The 15,615-nt window shown below is 41.5% G+C and overlaps 1 protein-coding gene across 1 annotated transcript in view; it reads left to right on the top strand.

Moving 5' to 3' along the window:
• KNTC1 (kinetochore associated 1) overlaps nt 1–10,486 on the top strand; it is a 67,938-nt gene extending 57,452 nt beyond the window's left edge. Inside the window, exons 54-64 of the mRNA XM_059893724.1 lie at nt 426–544; nt 1,263–1,398; nt 2,057–2,152; nt 2,520–2,576; nt 5,518–5,572; nt 5,662–5,725; nt 6,294–6,423; nt 7,486–7,575; nt 8,043–8,188; nt 9,001–9,091; nt 10,366–10,486. Of these exons, the coding sequence (XP_059749707.1) occupies nt 426–544; nt 1,263–1,398; nt 2,057–2,152; nt 2,520–2,576; nt 5,518–5,572; nt 5,662–5,725; nt 6,294–6,423; nt 7,486–7,575; nt 8,043–8,188; nt 9,001–9,091; nt 10,366–10,386 (1,005 nt within the window). The 3' untranslated portion in view covers nt 10,387–10,486. The remainder of the gene's footprint in view (nt 1–425; nt 545–1,262; nt 1,399–2,056; nt 2,153–2,519; nt 2,577–5,517; nt 5,573–5,661; nt 5,726–6,293; nt 6,424–7,485; nt 7,576–8,042; nt 8,189–9,000; nt 9,092–10,365) is intronic.
• Nucleotides 10,487–15,615: the final 5,129 nt, after the last annotated feature.

The following is a 15,615-nucleotide window of genomic DNA, read 5'->3' as shown; positions in this document are numbered from 1 at the left end:
TATTCAGGAGTTGAGGTTTAATAAAATTCTTATTGCTTCAAGAACCTTCTTAAGTGGACGTCTCTTGTTTTCAATACTGCAAATGTGAAGACTATGGCGGCTGCCACAGCATTTGGGTGTTGCTACCGTTCACCCACCAGTGCTTTTGCACCATCAGTGCAAATATTAACACAGTGTAATAGGCAGGTATACCATTATAGTATTATTACAAAAGTGGTTCTATTTTCCTTCTCAAAGAGTGTAAGAAACCCTCCAACCCCTATGCAGGGGTGCATGGAACACACTTTAAGAACCACTGACTCCCTAAGGGCAGACATAGACTTTAATCTTTTAAAAACTGTTGCGGCTCATGTTACCTAGATGGAAACTCAGTTGTCCTACTACAGCACGCGGCACAGCTCTACAAACCTCTTTTGGTCTTACAGACGTTAGGTGTGCACCAGCTCACTTTCGCCCACAGGACTCGAGCCCTGCAGTGTCTCCTCTATTTGGCTGACAAGGAAACTGTAGAATCTCTCTTCAAAAAACCCTTTGAAGAAGTGAAGTAAGTGGAAGTTTAAAAATCGTATTAATAGAAAACAGATTCTTTGGAAGCATAACTTTTAAGCCCCATAGTTCAGAAGAGCGCGTTAGAGGGGCCGTGTCAACGTGGTTCTGTTGCCTCGAGTGTCTTTGATGTTCTGGCAAAGGGGAAACAGGCCTTTAAGAACACCTTGTTTCCCTTGAGGCTTTGAGCCATTTAGAAACTGAGTGTTTTCTTCATCTTGCTCAGATTGATTTCTTTTTATATATATATAAATTTATTTTATTTATTTATTTTTGGCTGCGTTGGGTCTTTGTTGTTGCGTGTGGGCTTTCTATAGTTGCGGCGAGCGGGGGCTACTCTTCGTTGCGGTGCGCAGGCTTCTCATTGCAGTGGCTTCTCTTATTGTGGAGCATGGGCTCTAGGTGCGTGGGCTTCAGTAGTTGTGGCTCACAGGCTCAGTAGTCGTGGCACATAGGCTTAGTTGCTCCGCGGCATATGGAATCTTCCCGGATCAGGGCTCAAACCTGTGTACCCTGGATTGGCAGGCGGATTCTTAACCACTACGCCACCAGGGAAGCCCCTCAAATTGATTTCTTTCTAATATTCCATGACTATATTTAGAAGCCTAAAATAGACATTTAACAACAAACTGTCCGATATTTCCAAGGGTTGGCTTTTATTTTAAATGTAAATATGGTCGGTGAGGATGATTCCCATACATGCCTCTGTTTTCCAGATCTTATTTGAAATGTATAACTTTTCTGGCATCATTTGAGGCTCTGAATATCCCCATCACATATGAATTATTTTGCAACAGTCCTAAAGAAGGAATGATTAAGGGTCTATGGAAAAACCACAGCCACGAATCCATGGTATGTACACTGAGTCATCCGGCGGTGGGGCCTCTGTCTTCTCAGATGCTCTTGTGTTCACTCAGCTGCCTGCCACCACTCAGAGTTCTGAAAGACAGAACCAGAGAAACTCTTGGTTCCTGAACAGGTCTGCTGCTCTGAGGGCTTCCTGACTTTCCTATCCTGGCAGGTGACAAGGCAACTTGGAAGTCCCCTTACCTCTCTCCCTGAAAGCCTGAAGCCATCCCTACCTACCCGAGGGAACACTTTCATAATCCCTCCCCAAGTCCTGCCTGTGCTCATCTAGACAGACTGTCCCTGTGTAGGGAACATTGTTTCTCTTCCTTCTAGTTACTGGTGGGAATGTAGTCTCTGAGGCAGTTGGAGCCCAGGGCGGGAAGGGTATGAGGCCAACAGGCAAACTGTTGTAGGACAGAAGAAACAAAGTGGGGAAGAAGGGGAGTCTGAGATGCCGTTTGTGAATCCATAACAGCAAGAAAGAAAAAGAATAATTTTTTTTTCTTTCCCTAGAGAGATGAAGGCCTTCACTGAAATTAGGCAATAGACACACTTTGACTATAAGCATGTTTTGTCTTTAGCTGCCCTACCTTTTCCAAAGGTGGTTTGATTTACTGGTGTCTTGAAACAGTATGATTTTTTTTTTTTTTGTCTGCTTCAGGCCGTAAGGTTGGTGACTGAGCTTTGTTTAGAATACAAAATCTATGACCTGCAGCTTTGGAATGGACTCTTGCAAAAGCTTCTTGGCTTCAAAATGGTAAGACTCAGTGCCCTAGACTGCAGTATATTTTAAAGATTTTGCACAGCATCTCCTAAACATTTTGCACTGATACTCGTTATTGAACAGCTGGATGCTGAAAACATTCACTCTCACTGGCTTCATGCCCAACTTAAAGAACTTGGCGTTAGGCCAGAGAAAGTGCAAACTCAAAACTGACATAAATTTCATTGGAAACAAATGGAAGTTTCCCTGGCCTCTTTTTATGTTTGTGAATTTGTAAGGGACCTTCTCTGGTGGTCCTCATGGAAGATAAATTTTACTGATAGTCTTGTGAAAGTTTAATTTTCACACTGGAATTTTCTGTTTGGGTGGTCTTCAGAACTCTTGTGTTTTATTTTTTCAGATTCCTTATCTAAGGAAGGTTTTAACAGCCATTTCTAGCATCTATTCTTTATGGCAGGTATGTAGTTTTCTAAAGTAAATTTTACAGAATTTAATCTTTCCTCTCACCGGCTAGTGCTGGGTACACTCGATTAAGTAGTCAGCTCCTCAGTGAAGCTGCAGGGTGCTGTTCCATTAAAGTGGCGCCTGGACCCAGAATACTCAGCTTGGACATTGTCTCATCCAAGACATCACTTCTCCCAGTTCTGCAGGCCTCAGGAATCACGTCTTCATTTATGCCTTCAAAACACTTTGGCTCGGGCTTCCCTGGTGGCGCAGTGGTTGAGAATCTGCCTGCCAATGCAGGGGACACGGGTTCGAGCCCTGGTCTGGGAAGATCCCATATGCCGCGGAGCAACTAGGCCCGTGAGCCACAATTACTGAGCCTGTGCTCCGCAACAAGAGAGGCCGCGATAATGAGAGGCCCGTGCACCACGATGAAGAGTGGCCCCCACTTGCCGCAACTAGAGAAAGCCCTCGCACAGAAACAAAGACCCAACACAGCCATAAATAATAAATAAATAAATTAAAAAAAAAAAAAAACACTTTGGCTCAACTATAACATTGGTCACGGTATAATTTATTTAAATCACACATTCGACTGCCCCTCTTGGACTTTGAGGATCCTTAAAGTCAAAGACCATGTCTTATTCATCTTTTCTAAATTTCATGTGTTGTTCACACACATAATATATATATAATAGAAATATATAATTTATTCTTAGTTTAATAAATTAGAACATATGCTGAGTAAAACATGAAAATTTTTCTTTACCATTTCCCTTCATAATTATCTCCCCAGAAGTGACTACTGTTGACAATTTCTTATGTTTTCTTCTAGAGCTTTCCTGTTATCATATAAGCAGGGGTGTGGGCGCGTATATGTGTGGGTGTGGGTGTTGTGCGTGTATGTATTCATTTTGGTACATATAAATGCAATCACATTCTAGACAAAGTTTTTTTCCACATAACAATGGTATCTTGGAGATTGTTTCACATCAGCACATATAGATCTTTTTTTTTTTTTTGAGATATAATTCACACGTAAAATTTACCCTTTTAAAGTGTACAGTTAGTTGGCTTTTAGTATATTCACAAAGTGTGTTACCAACACCACTATCTAATTCTAGAACATTTTCTTCACCCTGAAAATATACCCCATATCCATCACAGATCATTCATTCCTTCTTCCCCCCTCCCTCCAGCCCCTGGTAACCACTAGTCTACTTTCTGTCTGTATGGATTTATCTATTCTGGACATTTTATATCAATGGAGTCATACAATATGTGGCCTTCGTGCTTCTTTCACTTACCATAAAGTTTTCAAGGTTCAGCTACATTATCGCATGTATCAGTGTATCATACCTTTTTTTTTTTTAATAAATTTATTTATTTATTTATTTTTGGCTGCATTGGGTCTTCGTTGCTTCACACGGGCTTTCTCTAGCTGCGGCGAGTGGGGCTACTCTTTGTTGCGGTGCGTGGGCTTCTCATTAGAGCTTCAGTAGTTGTGGCACACTGGTTCAGTAGTTGTGGCTCGCAGGCTCTAGAGCACGGGCTCAGTAGTTGTGGCTCACGGGCTTAGCTGCTCCGCGGCATGTGGGATCTTCCCGGACCAGGGCTCGAACCCATGTCCCCTGAATTGGCAGGCGGATTCTCAACCACTGAGCCACCAAGGAAGTCCCATATCTTTCCTTTTTATTGCTGAATAATGTTTCATCGTATGGATAGACCTCATTTTATTTATCCATTCATCAGTTGATGGATATTTGGGTTGGTTCCACTTTTTGGTTATTATGAATAATGCTGCTCTGTGAACATTTGTGTATAAGTGAACATATGTTTTTGTTTCTCTTGAGTGTGTACCTAGGAGTGGAATTATTGGGTCTTACAATAACTATGTTTAATCTTTTGAGGTATTTCATTATTTTTAACTCTTAATTGTTCTCCAAAATGTGGAATAAAATGTATCATAAGTTATTTAACCACTCGTCCTATTGATGGAAATTTATGTGTTGCCTTATTCATTTTTTGAAATTCTTTCTCTCCTTCCGCCTTTCCTATGGTCCTAGCACAATGTCTGGGACATACATAGACTTAGTATAAATTTTGTTTTCTGAACTGAGTTCTGACACTTTTTTCCCAAATGCAACAATAATGAATCGTGGAAAGATACATGGACCCCATTGTTCATATCAACACTATTTACAGTAGCAAAGATACAGAAGCAATCTAAATGCCCATCAACAGATGAGTGGATAAAGAAGATGTGGTGTAGATAGATAGATACAATGGAATACTACCCAGCCATAAAAAAAAAGAATACAATTTTGCCATTTGCAGTAACATGCTTAATGAATTAAGTCAGATAGAGAAAGACAAATACTGCAAGATATCACTTATATGCGGAATCTAAAAAAATAATACAAATGAGTGTGTATGTAAAACAGAAACAGACTCACAGAGAAAACAAGCAAGTGGTTACCAGAGGGAAGAGGGAAGCGGGGAGTGGCAAATTAGGGATATGGGATGAAGAGATACAAACTACTACATATGAAACAGATAAGCAACAAGGATATAGTATATAGCACAAGGAATTATAGCCATTATCTTATAATAACTTTTAGTGGAGTATAGTCTGTAAAAATACTGAATCACGATGCATATAATATTGTAAATCAACTACTTCAATTTTTTCAAATATAAATAAGAGGGTATTTTGCAGAGCAAAATTAATAATAATGAATCAACCAGGATTATATGTTAATATCCTGAAATATACAGTTATGAAGAAAATTCTCCTAGAATCTTAATGATCTAGAACTGGGAGATATCAACTTACAATTGTGGTCTTAACATCAAGAATATAAGCTCTAAGTGTATATAGTTCTGTGACTGCAAAATAAAGAGAGGTTCATAAGATCCCAGACATGAATTCTTTAATATACTTGTTTCCGCAGGTTCCCTACTTCAGCAGAGCCTGGCAGCGCGTGGTTCAGATACCGCTACTTTCAGGTATCTTTCTCTCCCCTCTCCCCAACACACTGACAGTAGCATTTTATAGTTATGTGTATAGACACATTATTGTTGCTTTTCATTTTCAGCCTCTTGTCCTTTAAGCCCCAGTCAGCTGTCAGATTGTTGTGAGAGTCTCATCGCTGTCCTAGAGTAAGTAAAATATTTGTTTTCCTACCCCCCAAAATCAGATTTGTTGCTTATAAAATTCCTTTCTAATAAACGTTCCTATGAGTAATTCCTTTTTGGGGGGAAGTTAAGCATACCGCTTGATTTGAAAATAAAATATCTCTATTATTTTTACAATGTCTACTTTCCACGTGCAGTGCAACTAGTAAACTTATATTCAACCTGCATTCCCTAAACTTTGTACCCAGTTTTAATGTGAGTATAGAGCACCTTTTGTGACTACCGTAAATCATACAGTGTTGTCTCATAGATTTTGAGTCTTCTAAGTATTCGTCTTTAGCCATGTATAGACTTTCAGACACAATTATAGCTGCAGTCAGGAGTCTGTGTTCCTGTAGATCAAGTCTTTTATTCCATGAAGGATGTCATAAAAGGCTCAAGCTACTCATTACTAGGCATACGTTATGCACCAGCACTTTAATGTTTAAAATTATTGAAACCATAGACAGGTAACCACTGTGGAAAACTAGGAAGGCCAGTATAATCTAGTGAATATGGCAGGTTATTAACTAATTAATGTGCTCTCTTGAAGATGTCCAGTTTCAGATGATCTTGACCTGATCAGAGTGGCCAGGCAGTATGTCCAGTTAGAGCTTCCGGCTTTTGCATTAGCCTGTCTAATGCTCATGCCCCACTCGGAAAGAAGGCACCAGGAAATAAAGGTATCTTGCAAATTGTTGCTCCGGGACTGCCAAGGGTGTGGAAGGTCTCATACTGCATGTCCCCTGCAAAAGGTTCCACTTTCTTTTCACCAAACCTGTAAAGCGTGAGTGGGGTGGAAGGTGTGTGTGGGGGTCTGGTGGGAGGCAAGACTGAGAGACAGATGAAGGTTTGTCTGAGGGATGCCCGAAGAGGAGTTTGCACCTTATTCTGTATCAGTGGGGAACAGTGAATTTTCCTGCCAGAATAAAGTGAAATGATCAGGCAGTATTTCTGAAGGAATAATCCACGTGGGCCTGATCAGAGGAGAGAGGGGGTGAGAAGTGAAACTCTTGGGAATCATTGCGTTTGAATAGGAATTATCCAACAATCTTGTGGCTAGCCAGGGGAAGCCTGAGGGGATAAGTACCCAAAGTAGGGTGGTGGTAACGAAAATGAGCTAGGTGGGAAAGATGCTGCTTTACTTGGTGATTAGATGTGGGAGATAAAAGAGAGAAGAGTCAGATTGTGTGTGGGTGTCTAACAAAGGCACCATGAGCATTCTGAGGATAGAACTTTTAAAAATAACTCCCATCCCCTTTATACTATAGAATAAATAGAACAAAGCATTTGGAAATGTTTTACAATTATTTCCCCACGGGTAGAGAAGCCAGTACATAGAGATCTATATAAATGAGCACACGTAATTTTTATTTCTCACTTGTTCTATTCGTTGCATTTTTTCAGAGCCATCTGTGCCTGTCTTTGACTTTGTTCCTTTTTGACTCTTCTTAAACTCATCCATTGATGCTTTTCAGAATTTTAGTATTTAAATAGATTCCTTTTGGCACTTAGAATGACAAAATGCTTATTAAGCAACTCTTTGCTGTTGGAATAGTTATTTGTAAAATGCTTTTTTTCCTTATTTCAATAATTTTGTTGTTGTTGTTGATAGAGGTGGTTTTTTTCCTATAGTAGATATGCTTTATGATATTTCAAATTTAAAAATGAAAACCTTCCAGGTTTGACAGAAATTAGTAGTAATTATACTTTTCCATTAATTATGTTTTGGTTTTTTTCTCTAGAATTTTCTGGGCTCGTGTGACCCTCAGATCATTTTACAGCAGTTAGAGGAACATATGAATACTGGCCAGCTGGCAGGGTTTTCACATCAAGTAAGAGGCAATTTCCTCTCCCTTTTGTTATGAAAAACTTGATGTTAGAAGGTAATACATTTTCCCCAAACCAAGATTAAGCTGAAAACTTACCATCTCGATCTGTTTGTTAATATATACAATTATTTTGCTTTCATTAAAGCCTCATTAAATTTTTAAAAGGCAGGGACCCCGGCTGTCTTGTTTGTTTAGTGCTCTACTCAGTGGAAAATCTGTAGCCTTCAATACTTGTCATTGTGAACAGTTTTCCTTGCAAAAAGTCCCAAAGTGCTTAGCAACAACTTTTTATTTATTCACTGTACACTGAAATGGACCAAAGCCGTCCCCCCTGCCCACCCCCTCAAAGAGGAGGCTTAGTCACGACGCGATGATAATTTAACTTCTAATTGTCAGGAATGTTTTGGTATTGAATAGGATGACATGGCATCTAACACATTTTGCGGATGACGACACCTGTCGTTCTACAGGTGAGAAGTCTGGTGCTGAATTATGTCATAGATAAGAAGGAGTTTGGGATTTTGGCAAAGACAAAATACTTCCCAGTGTTGAAATCACACACGATGAATACCCACAACGTCACTGAACTAGTAAACTATTTGGCAAATGAGTTAAGGTAAGTTAATAAAATTGTTTAAAAAACAACTTAATGTAGAATTTCCTTAAAACTTCTCTTTATTTTGGAGGAAAATATCGAATAATCGTAAAGCTATTTGATTGTAATTAAAGGCTCCAAATAATTAAGCTGTAGCATCACTACGTTACACATACCTTGCTACTAACACATACTAAGAGGTTAGTTGTCTTGTAATCCAATCTCTTGGCACATGAACCTGGAGTCAGACAATTAATCAAGCTGACTTACCTCCCAAAATAGTCCTGCTCTAAAACCCTACATTACAACTTTACTCCTTAGACACTTGACCAAAGAATCAATAGCTATATGTAACATAATTTTTGCTAAGCTTGGTTATCTAATTTTCCAGCACCCACAAGTTTAGAAACAGTAAGCTTCTTGGGATAGGGCTCGGAGGGGATTTGGAAAGTAAAAAGAAGGGAGAAATGGGCTGGCACAGAAGAAAGGGAAAGCTCAGTCAGGACTGAAATATTTCTGGGTCCGTCCCTACATTTGATCTAACTGTGCTGATCCCTGGGAGGTGTCACTTTCTCAGGGCCACGCCATGGATTTCTTTCTGCTTGTTTACCACTTGTGATCCAACCATAATTACAGGTTGTCATTTATGAACAAGTAGTATTTTTTGAGGTAAAATTGTTATATATAATCAACTGCACATACCTCAAGTATGCCACTTGATAAATTTTGATATGTGTATACACCTATGAAGCCGTCACCACAGTGGAAAGGGCAAACGTATTTATCACTCCCACGTTTTCCTCATGCCCCTCTTCTTCTTTCTGATTCCATAGCTTAGAAGAAGCTTCAATCTTTATAACTGAATATTACAAGCATTGTGGGAAACCTGTGCCACCAGAAGCCACTCCCTGTGAAACTCTGAAGGTAAATCTGGCCCAGAGTTACTGGGTTCTAACCTGACACGATTTTTATTTCTAGGGTCTTAAAATTGAGCCAAACTGTTCTGGAGATAAATGTATTTTTATGCGTGACTGCATGTATTTTTATATTTCACTTTTTGTGTGAGAGAGTCCCAGACCAGGAATCAAGAGGCCTAGGTTCCACTCTCAGCTTTATTTAATTTTTTGGCCACACCGTGCGGCTTGAGGGATCTCAGTTCCCCAGCCAGGGATTGAACCCTGGCCCACGGCAGTGAAAGGGCAGAGTCCTAACCACTGGACCGCCAGGGAACTCCCCGACAAACTAAATTTTAAAGGGCATTGATTAATGTTGTGCTGTAGTATCCATTGCTTTTATTACTTCTTCTTTAATTAGCTGAGACATATACGTGCACTATAGAAAAACAAAAGGAAATCTGGAAGAGCGGAACTTCCCTGGTGGTCCAGCGGTTGAGAATCCGCCTTCCAATGCAGGGATGCCAGTTGGATCCCTGGTCGGGGAACTAAGATCCCACATGCCGCGGAGCAACTAAGGCCACACCACAGCTACAGAGCCCGTGTGCTCTGCAGCTCGCGTGCCACAACTAGAGAGAAGCCTGTGCGCCATGACGAAAGATCCTGCACGCCACAACTAAGGCCCAATGCAGCCAAATAAATAAATAGATAGATAGATAATTTTTTTTAAAAAAGAAATCTGGAAGAGCAAAAATAATAATAACAAGAAAACTGATAACTTGAAATCTCAGAAACCAGAGATAAGATCATTGTTAACAATTTGGTGTACATTCTTCCAAATGTTTTTGTGTATAAAATATGCATGTAAATCACTTTTATTCCTGTTCTGAACTTAAATATAAGGTAAAAATTTTAATTTTGATCATGTTTTGGTAGTTTTAGTGGACGTAATTAAGTTATTAGCGGTTTTTTTCTTCCCTTGGTCCAGATCAGTCACATTAAAATAAGCCTGCATTTTGTTAACATGCATTAATAACTTCCCTTCTCCACTTCCAGTCTGTTGTGCTCAATGGCTTAAGATTACTTTTTTCAAAAAGGGAGAATATTGATTCAGTAGACAGATTTGTGGCCCTTAAAATGTATCTGTTTTTCTCCAATCATATCTGTCTAAAATGCAAAATAATCTCATACATATATTTTTAGCAATATAGTTAAGGGCTTAAGTTCTATAGTTTATCAAACCATTTTCTATTTAAAAAACTAAGTGACACCCATAAAAATGCTTCTGTGTTTCTTCCCATTTAGGTGTTTCTTAATGGATCATAGTAGATCATCAAAACTTTTTTCAAGAAGAATAAGAGGATGTTTGGAATCTGTTATCAACTGACCCTATTTATTACAGTTTTTAAATTGTGCAATCTGTATACAGTAGCTATTGTCAGATGTTCCTCGAGAAGTAATAAATAAGATGCTTAATAATAGCATAACTGTCTCATAAAGAACTCATGTCACAAATTAATAAATGTTTTCTTTGCCAGTTACGTGTATAACGTGTAAAGACTATTAGTTTTTTTGCACTCTGTATGAAGGAAAGTTTTTTGCTCCCCCCATAAGAAAAGCAACTACTTATATCCTGTTTCTTCCATCTATATAAATAAGAATATCAGTCTTTTTAACAGCATTCTAGTAAATATGGATATAATCTTTGCTGCAGAGCGTATCCGTTAGTGGCCAGCCAGAAATACAGAAACCACTCTAGCTAGTTGAAGCAGAGAAGGACTGAGTGTCAGGAATTGGTTACAAAGCTGTCAAGAGGACTGAAAGGCAAAAGGGAGATGAAGAGGGGGCGCTGGAGAAACTAAAGGGAAGGGGCTGTTCGCTTAACATCAGAAGCTGCTTTGAGACTTCCCTGGTGGTTCAGTGGTAAAGAATCCGCCTTCCAATGCAGGGGACGCAGGTTCGATCCCTGGTCAGGGGACTAAGATCCCACATGCCGCAGGGCAACTAAGGCTGCGTGCCGCAACTACAGAGCTTGCGTGCCTCAACTAGAGAGCCTGAGTGCCACAACTACAGAGCCCATGTGCTCTGGAGCCCGCTCTACCACAACTACAGAGCCCACGTGCCCTGGAGCCTGTGTGCCACAACTAGAGAAGAGAAAACCCTCATGCCACAACTAGAGAGAAGTCTGCGTGCCACAACTACAGAGCCCCCCCCCATGTGCCCTGGAGCCTGCACGACACAACTAGAGAAGAGAAAACCCGCACGCCACAATTAGAAGCCCGCGAGCTGCAGCAAAGGGCCAGTGCACCGCAACAAAAAGATCCTGCACGCCTCAACGAAGATCCTGTGTGCCGCAACTAAGACCCAACACGGCCAAAAATAAAAATTAAATTAAATAAACAATTAATTAATTAAAAAAAGAGAGAAGGAAGCTGCCTTGCCTCGGAGCTCGGGCGCTGCTGTTCCGGAGGCTGAGCCTCCTCCCCCCGGCACTGCTGCCCACGCGGCGCTTGGTCACCCTCGGCTAGTGCTGCCGCCTCCAGAAGGGAAAAGAGGCAGCGTTTTGCTTTCTCCAGCCTCCTGATTCTCGTGCCAGTGCCAAGAGATAGCAGGAATGAACAGAAGCCATCTGGCAAGGGGTCTGGGAGACGCAGTCTGCAGGCTGTAAGGCCCCGGCAGGACAGGGCAGGATGGAAGCTGGCCTGCAAGGGCGGCGTGGAGTTGAGAGCCTGCAGCCGGGACCCAGCACACACAAACGTCACTCACACCTCTATCCTGCCTGTGTAGTCTTTTGCTCTACTTGTGAATAAACTGAATTTGATAATACTAGAATTTGTTTGCCTTTGCTTTGCCTGTTGAGAAAAATATTATTTCTGTACAGGAAACAACGTAATATGACTAAAAACATGGGTTTTGGATAAAAGACAAGTCTGGGTTTGACCTCTGGCTCTATCACCTACTAGCTGTTTGATCCTGGACAAGTTATATAACGTCTCAAAGCCTTAATCCCCTCGTTTGTAAACCTCCTACTTGCAGGAGGTTTAGATGGTCATCTGCTTGCTCTCTTCTGGAAATTTACACCAATATTTTCCACAAAGCTTTTTCCTTATTTGGAATTATTTCCTTAAGATACATTCCCAGGAACAGATTCACCAGATCAAAGGGAATAAAGGTTTGGTTTTTTTTTTTGACCATGCCGAGTGGCTTGCAGGCTCTTAGTTCCCTAACCTGTGATTGAACCCGTGCCCCTTGCAGTGGAAGCCCAGAGCCCTAACCACTGGACCGCCAGGGAACTCTCAGAAGGACATTTTAAAGACTGGATGCAAATTGCCAAACTGCATGCATTTCAAAAGGTCTTCTTCACAAAAGCCTATTCCTACCAGAAACATGAACGTCTGCTTTACTGTATCCTCCCCAACGTTGGGTGATCATACTTTTTTTTTTAAATTAATTTAATTTATTTACTTTTGGCTGCATTGGGTCTTCGTTGCTGCGTGCAGGCTTTCTCTAGTTGCGGCGAGCAGGGGCTACTCTTCGTTGCGGTGCATGGGCTTCTCATTGCGGTGGTTTCTCTTGTTTCAGAGCACGGGCTCTAGGCGCACGGGCTTCAGCAGTTGTGGCTCACGGGCTTAGTTGCTCCGCGGCATGTGGGATCTTCCCGGGCCAGGGATCAAACCCGTGTCCCCTGCATTGGCAGGTGGATTCTTAACCACTGCACCACCAGGGAAGTCCTAGCAATCATACTTTTTAAAACTTTTTGCTAATTTGATAGGTGAAAATACTGTCTCAGTATTTACATTTGTATTTCTTTAATATCTATGTGATTGAACCTTAAGAAAACTGTAATTATAAGCCTGAGATCACAAGTAGAGCCTGTGATTTTATTCTTGGGCATAAATGTGCAAGGAATGAAAGGGTCAAGTGGTGGCACTAGAATGTAACAAATGGAAATGAACGTTCCGGCTTCATGGACTCAAGCTGCGCTAAAAAAGGAGCTCTTTCCCAGTCTTAACACTGGTTTCATTGTTCAGAATAAAGCTCTGGATGTTAACTAGATCTATTGTGGTGATCATTTCATTGTATATACAAATATTGACTCATTATGTGGTACACCTGAAACTAATGTTATATGTCAATTATCCCTCGAAATAAAATAATTTTAGATTAGGAAAATTTATCAAATAAATTGGTGGAAGATTAACAGACATGCACAGTTCTGATAGGTAATGGGTTAGCTTTTGATACGCCAAAGAAGTAGCTTTATGGAGTATAAATATATTTGAATTTAAGTTCAAATACATAATTAGCCAGGGTACTTTTTGTTGTTATATTTATTATATTTTTATTAGCCATGATCGTTTTTATCTTTCCACTCTTGTCTCCATACAGCCATTCTCCGTCCCCTTCCCTAAGTATATTCTTAAAACATAAGCCCGATCTCATCTTGTCCTGCTTCACACTTTTTACTGGCTCACCATTGTCACTTCACATAAAATCCAAGTCGCCAACTGAGGCACACAGGCACCTTTGCTCAAATTAGAAACAAAGACCTTGATGAAATAAAAATTCACATTGTGGGACTTCCCTGGCCGTCCAGTGCTTAAGACTCCGCGCTTCCACTGCATGGGCACAGATTCAATTCCTGGTTGGGGAACTAAGATCCCGCATGCAGCGTGGCATGGCCAAAAAAAAGAAAATTTCACATTTTAAGACAAGAAAAACTTAAAACTTTTTCTCTGCTTGTTTTGGCCTCCTCTCTAGTGTGCATTGTGCATCTGCATTATGCATAACCAGACCTCCCCTATGGCAGAAATACCTGCTCAACCATAAAGCTCAATTTTTCTTCTAGCACCAGCCATGTAACTCCTTAGAACCGGGGTCCCCTACCCCTGGGCCGTGGACCGATAGCGGTCCACAGCCTGTAAGGAACAGGGCCGCACAGCAGGAGGTGAGTGGCAGGCGAGCGAGCGAAGCTTCATCTGCGGCTCCCCCATCGCTCGCATTACCGCCTGAACCATCCCCTCCCCTGTCCGTAGAAAAATTGTCTTCCACAAAACCGGTCCTTGGTGTCACAAAGGTTGGGGACCTCTGCCTTAGAAGATGCCATTCCTTTCGCAATCCTGTAACCGGTCACAATGACCTACCACTCACCTTGCATGTGCAGACATCTTTGGTGAGCACTACGTAAAATACCAATATATTGGTTCCCTTATAAAGATTGGTGCAGGGACTTCCCTGGTGGTCCAGTGGTTAAGAATCTGCCTTCCGATGCAGGGGACACGGGTTTGATCCCTGGTAGGGGAACTAAAATTCCACATGCCTCAGGGCTTGTGTGCTGCAACTAGAGATCCCTCGTGCTGCAACTAAGACCTGATGCAGCCAAATAAATAAATTAAATATTTTTAAAAAAGAAAAAAAAAAGGTTGGTGCAGAACAGACTGGTCAGACAACCTGGGGAGATACTGGGCTGCAAGTAATGAAAGTTCTTAGCTTAAATACTTATGACTACTAATGTTACTAGCTATATTTCTTTCTTTTTTTTCCCTTAATCTTTTATTGATTGATTGATTGATTGATTGGCTGTGCTGGGTCTTCATTGCTGTGCGCGGGCTCTCTCTAGTTGTGGCGAGCGGGGTCTGCTCTTCATTGTGGTGCGTGGGCTTCTCATTGTGGTGGCTTTTCTTGTTGCAGGGCACGGGCTCTAGGCGCACAGGCTTCAGTAGTTGCGGCACGTGGGCTCAGTAGTTGTGGCTCACAGACTCTAGAGCACAGGCTCAGTAGTTGTGTCACATGGGCTTAGTTGCTCTGCAGCATGTGGGATCTTCCCAGACCAGGGCTCGAACCCGTGTCCCCTGCATTGGCAGGCGGGTTCTCAACCACTGTACCACCAGGGAAGCCCTAGCTATATTTCTTGTATTCTGCCTATTTTACAAGATTATTGTTTCTTGCATTACCAAATGTGTGACTGGACCTCAGATAAAATTAATGATGACCAGGGCTTCCCTGGTGGCACAGTGGTTAAGAATCTGCCTGCCAATGCAGGGGACACAGGTTTGAGCCCTGGTCCGGGAAGACCCCACATGCCAGGGAGCAACTAAGCCCGTGCGCCACAACTACTGAGCTTGCGCTCTAGAGCCCAAGAGCCACAAATACTGAAACCCACGTGCCACAACTACTGAAGCCCACGTGCCGCAACTACTGAAGCCCGCGCGCCTAGAGCCCGTGCTCCGCAACAAGAGAAGCCACCGCAATGAGAAGCCCGTGCACCGCAACGAAGAGCAGCCCCCGTTCGCTGCAACTAGAGAAAGCCTGCGCACAGCAACGAAGACCCAACGTGCCAAAAATAAATTAAAAATAAAATAAATTAATTAAAAAAAAAATTCATGATGACTAGATGACTTGAAATGATCAAAAATATAGTTCTATAAGATCAATGATTTTAATAGTATAGCTCTAGATATGGGAAGAAGCAACAGGAAGGAACCATTTCCTGGACCATAGCAGACCAGTAAGACAGGTGGTCCAGAGGCCTTTGGTTACAGTTAACAGAGCCTA

The sequence above is a fragment of the Balaenoptera ricei genome, chromosome 14 (assembly GCF_028023285.1).
Source record: "Balaenoptera ricei isolate mBalRic1 chromosome 14, mBalRic1.hap2, whole genome shotgun sequence".
Taxonomy (NCBI): Eukaryota; Metazoa; Chordata; class Mammalia; order Artiodactyla; family Balaenopteridae; genus Balaenoptera; species Balaenoptera ricei.
Note: the sequence above shows the minus strand (reverse complement) of the source record. Positions and strands in the feature narration are given on the sequence as shown.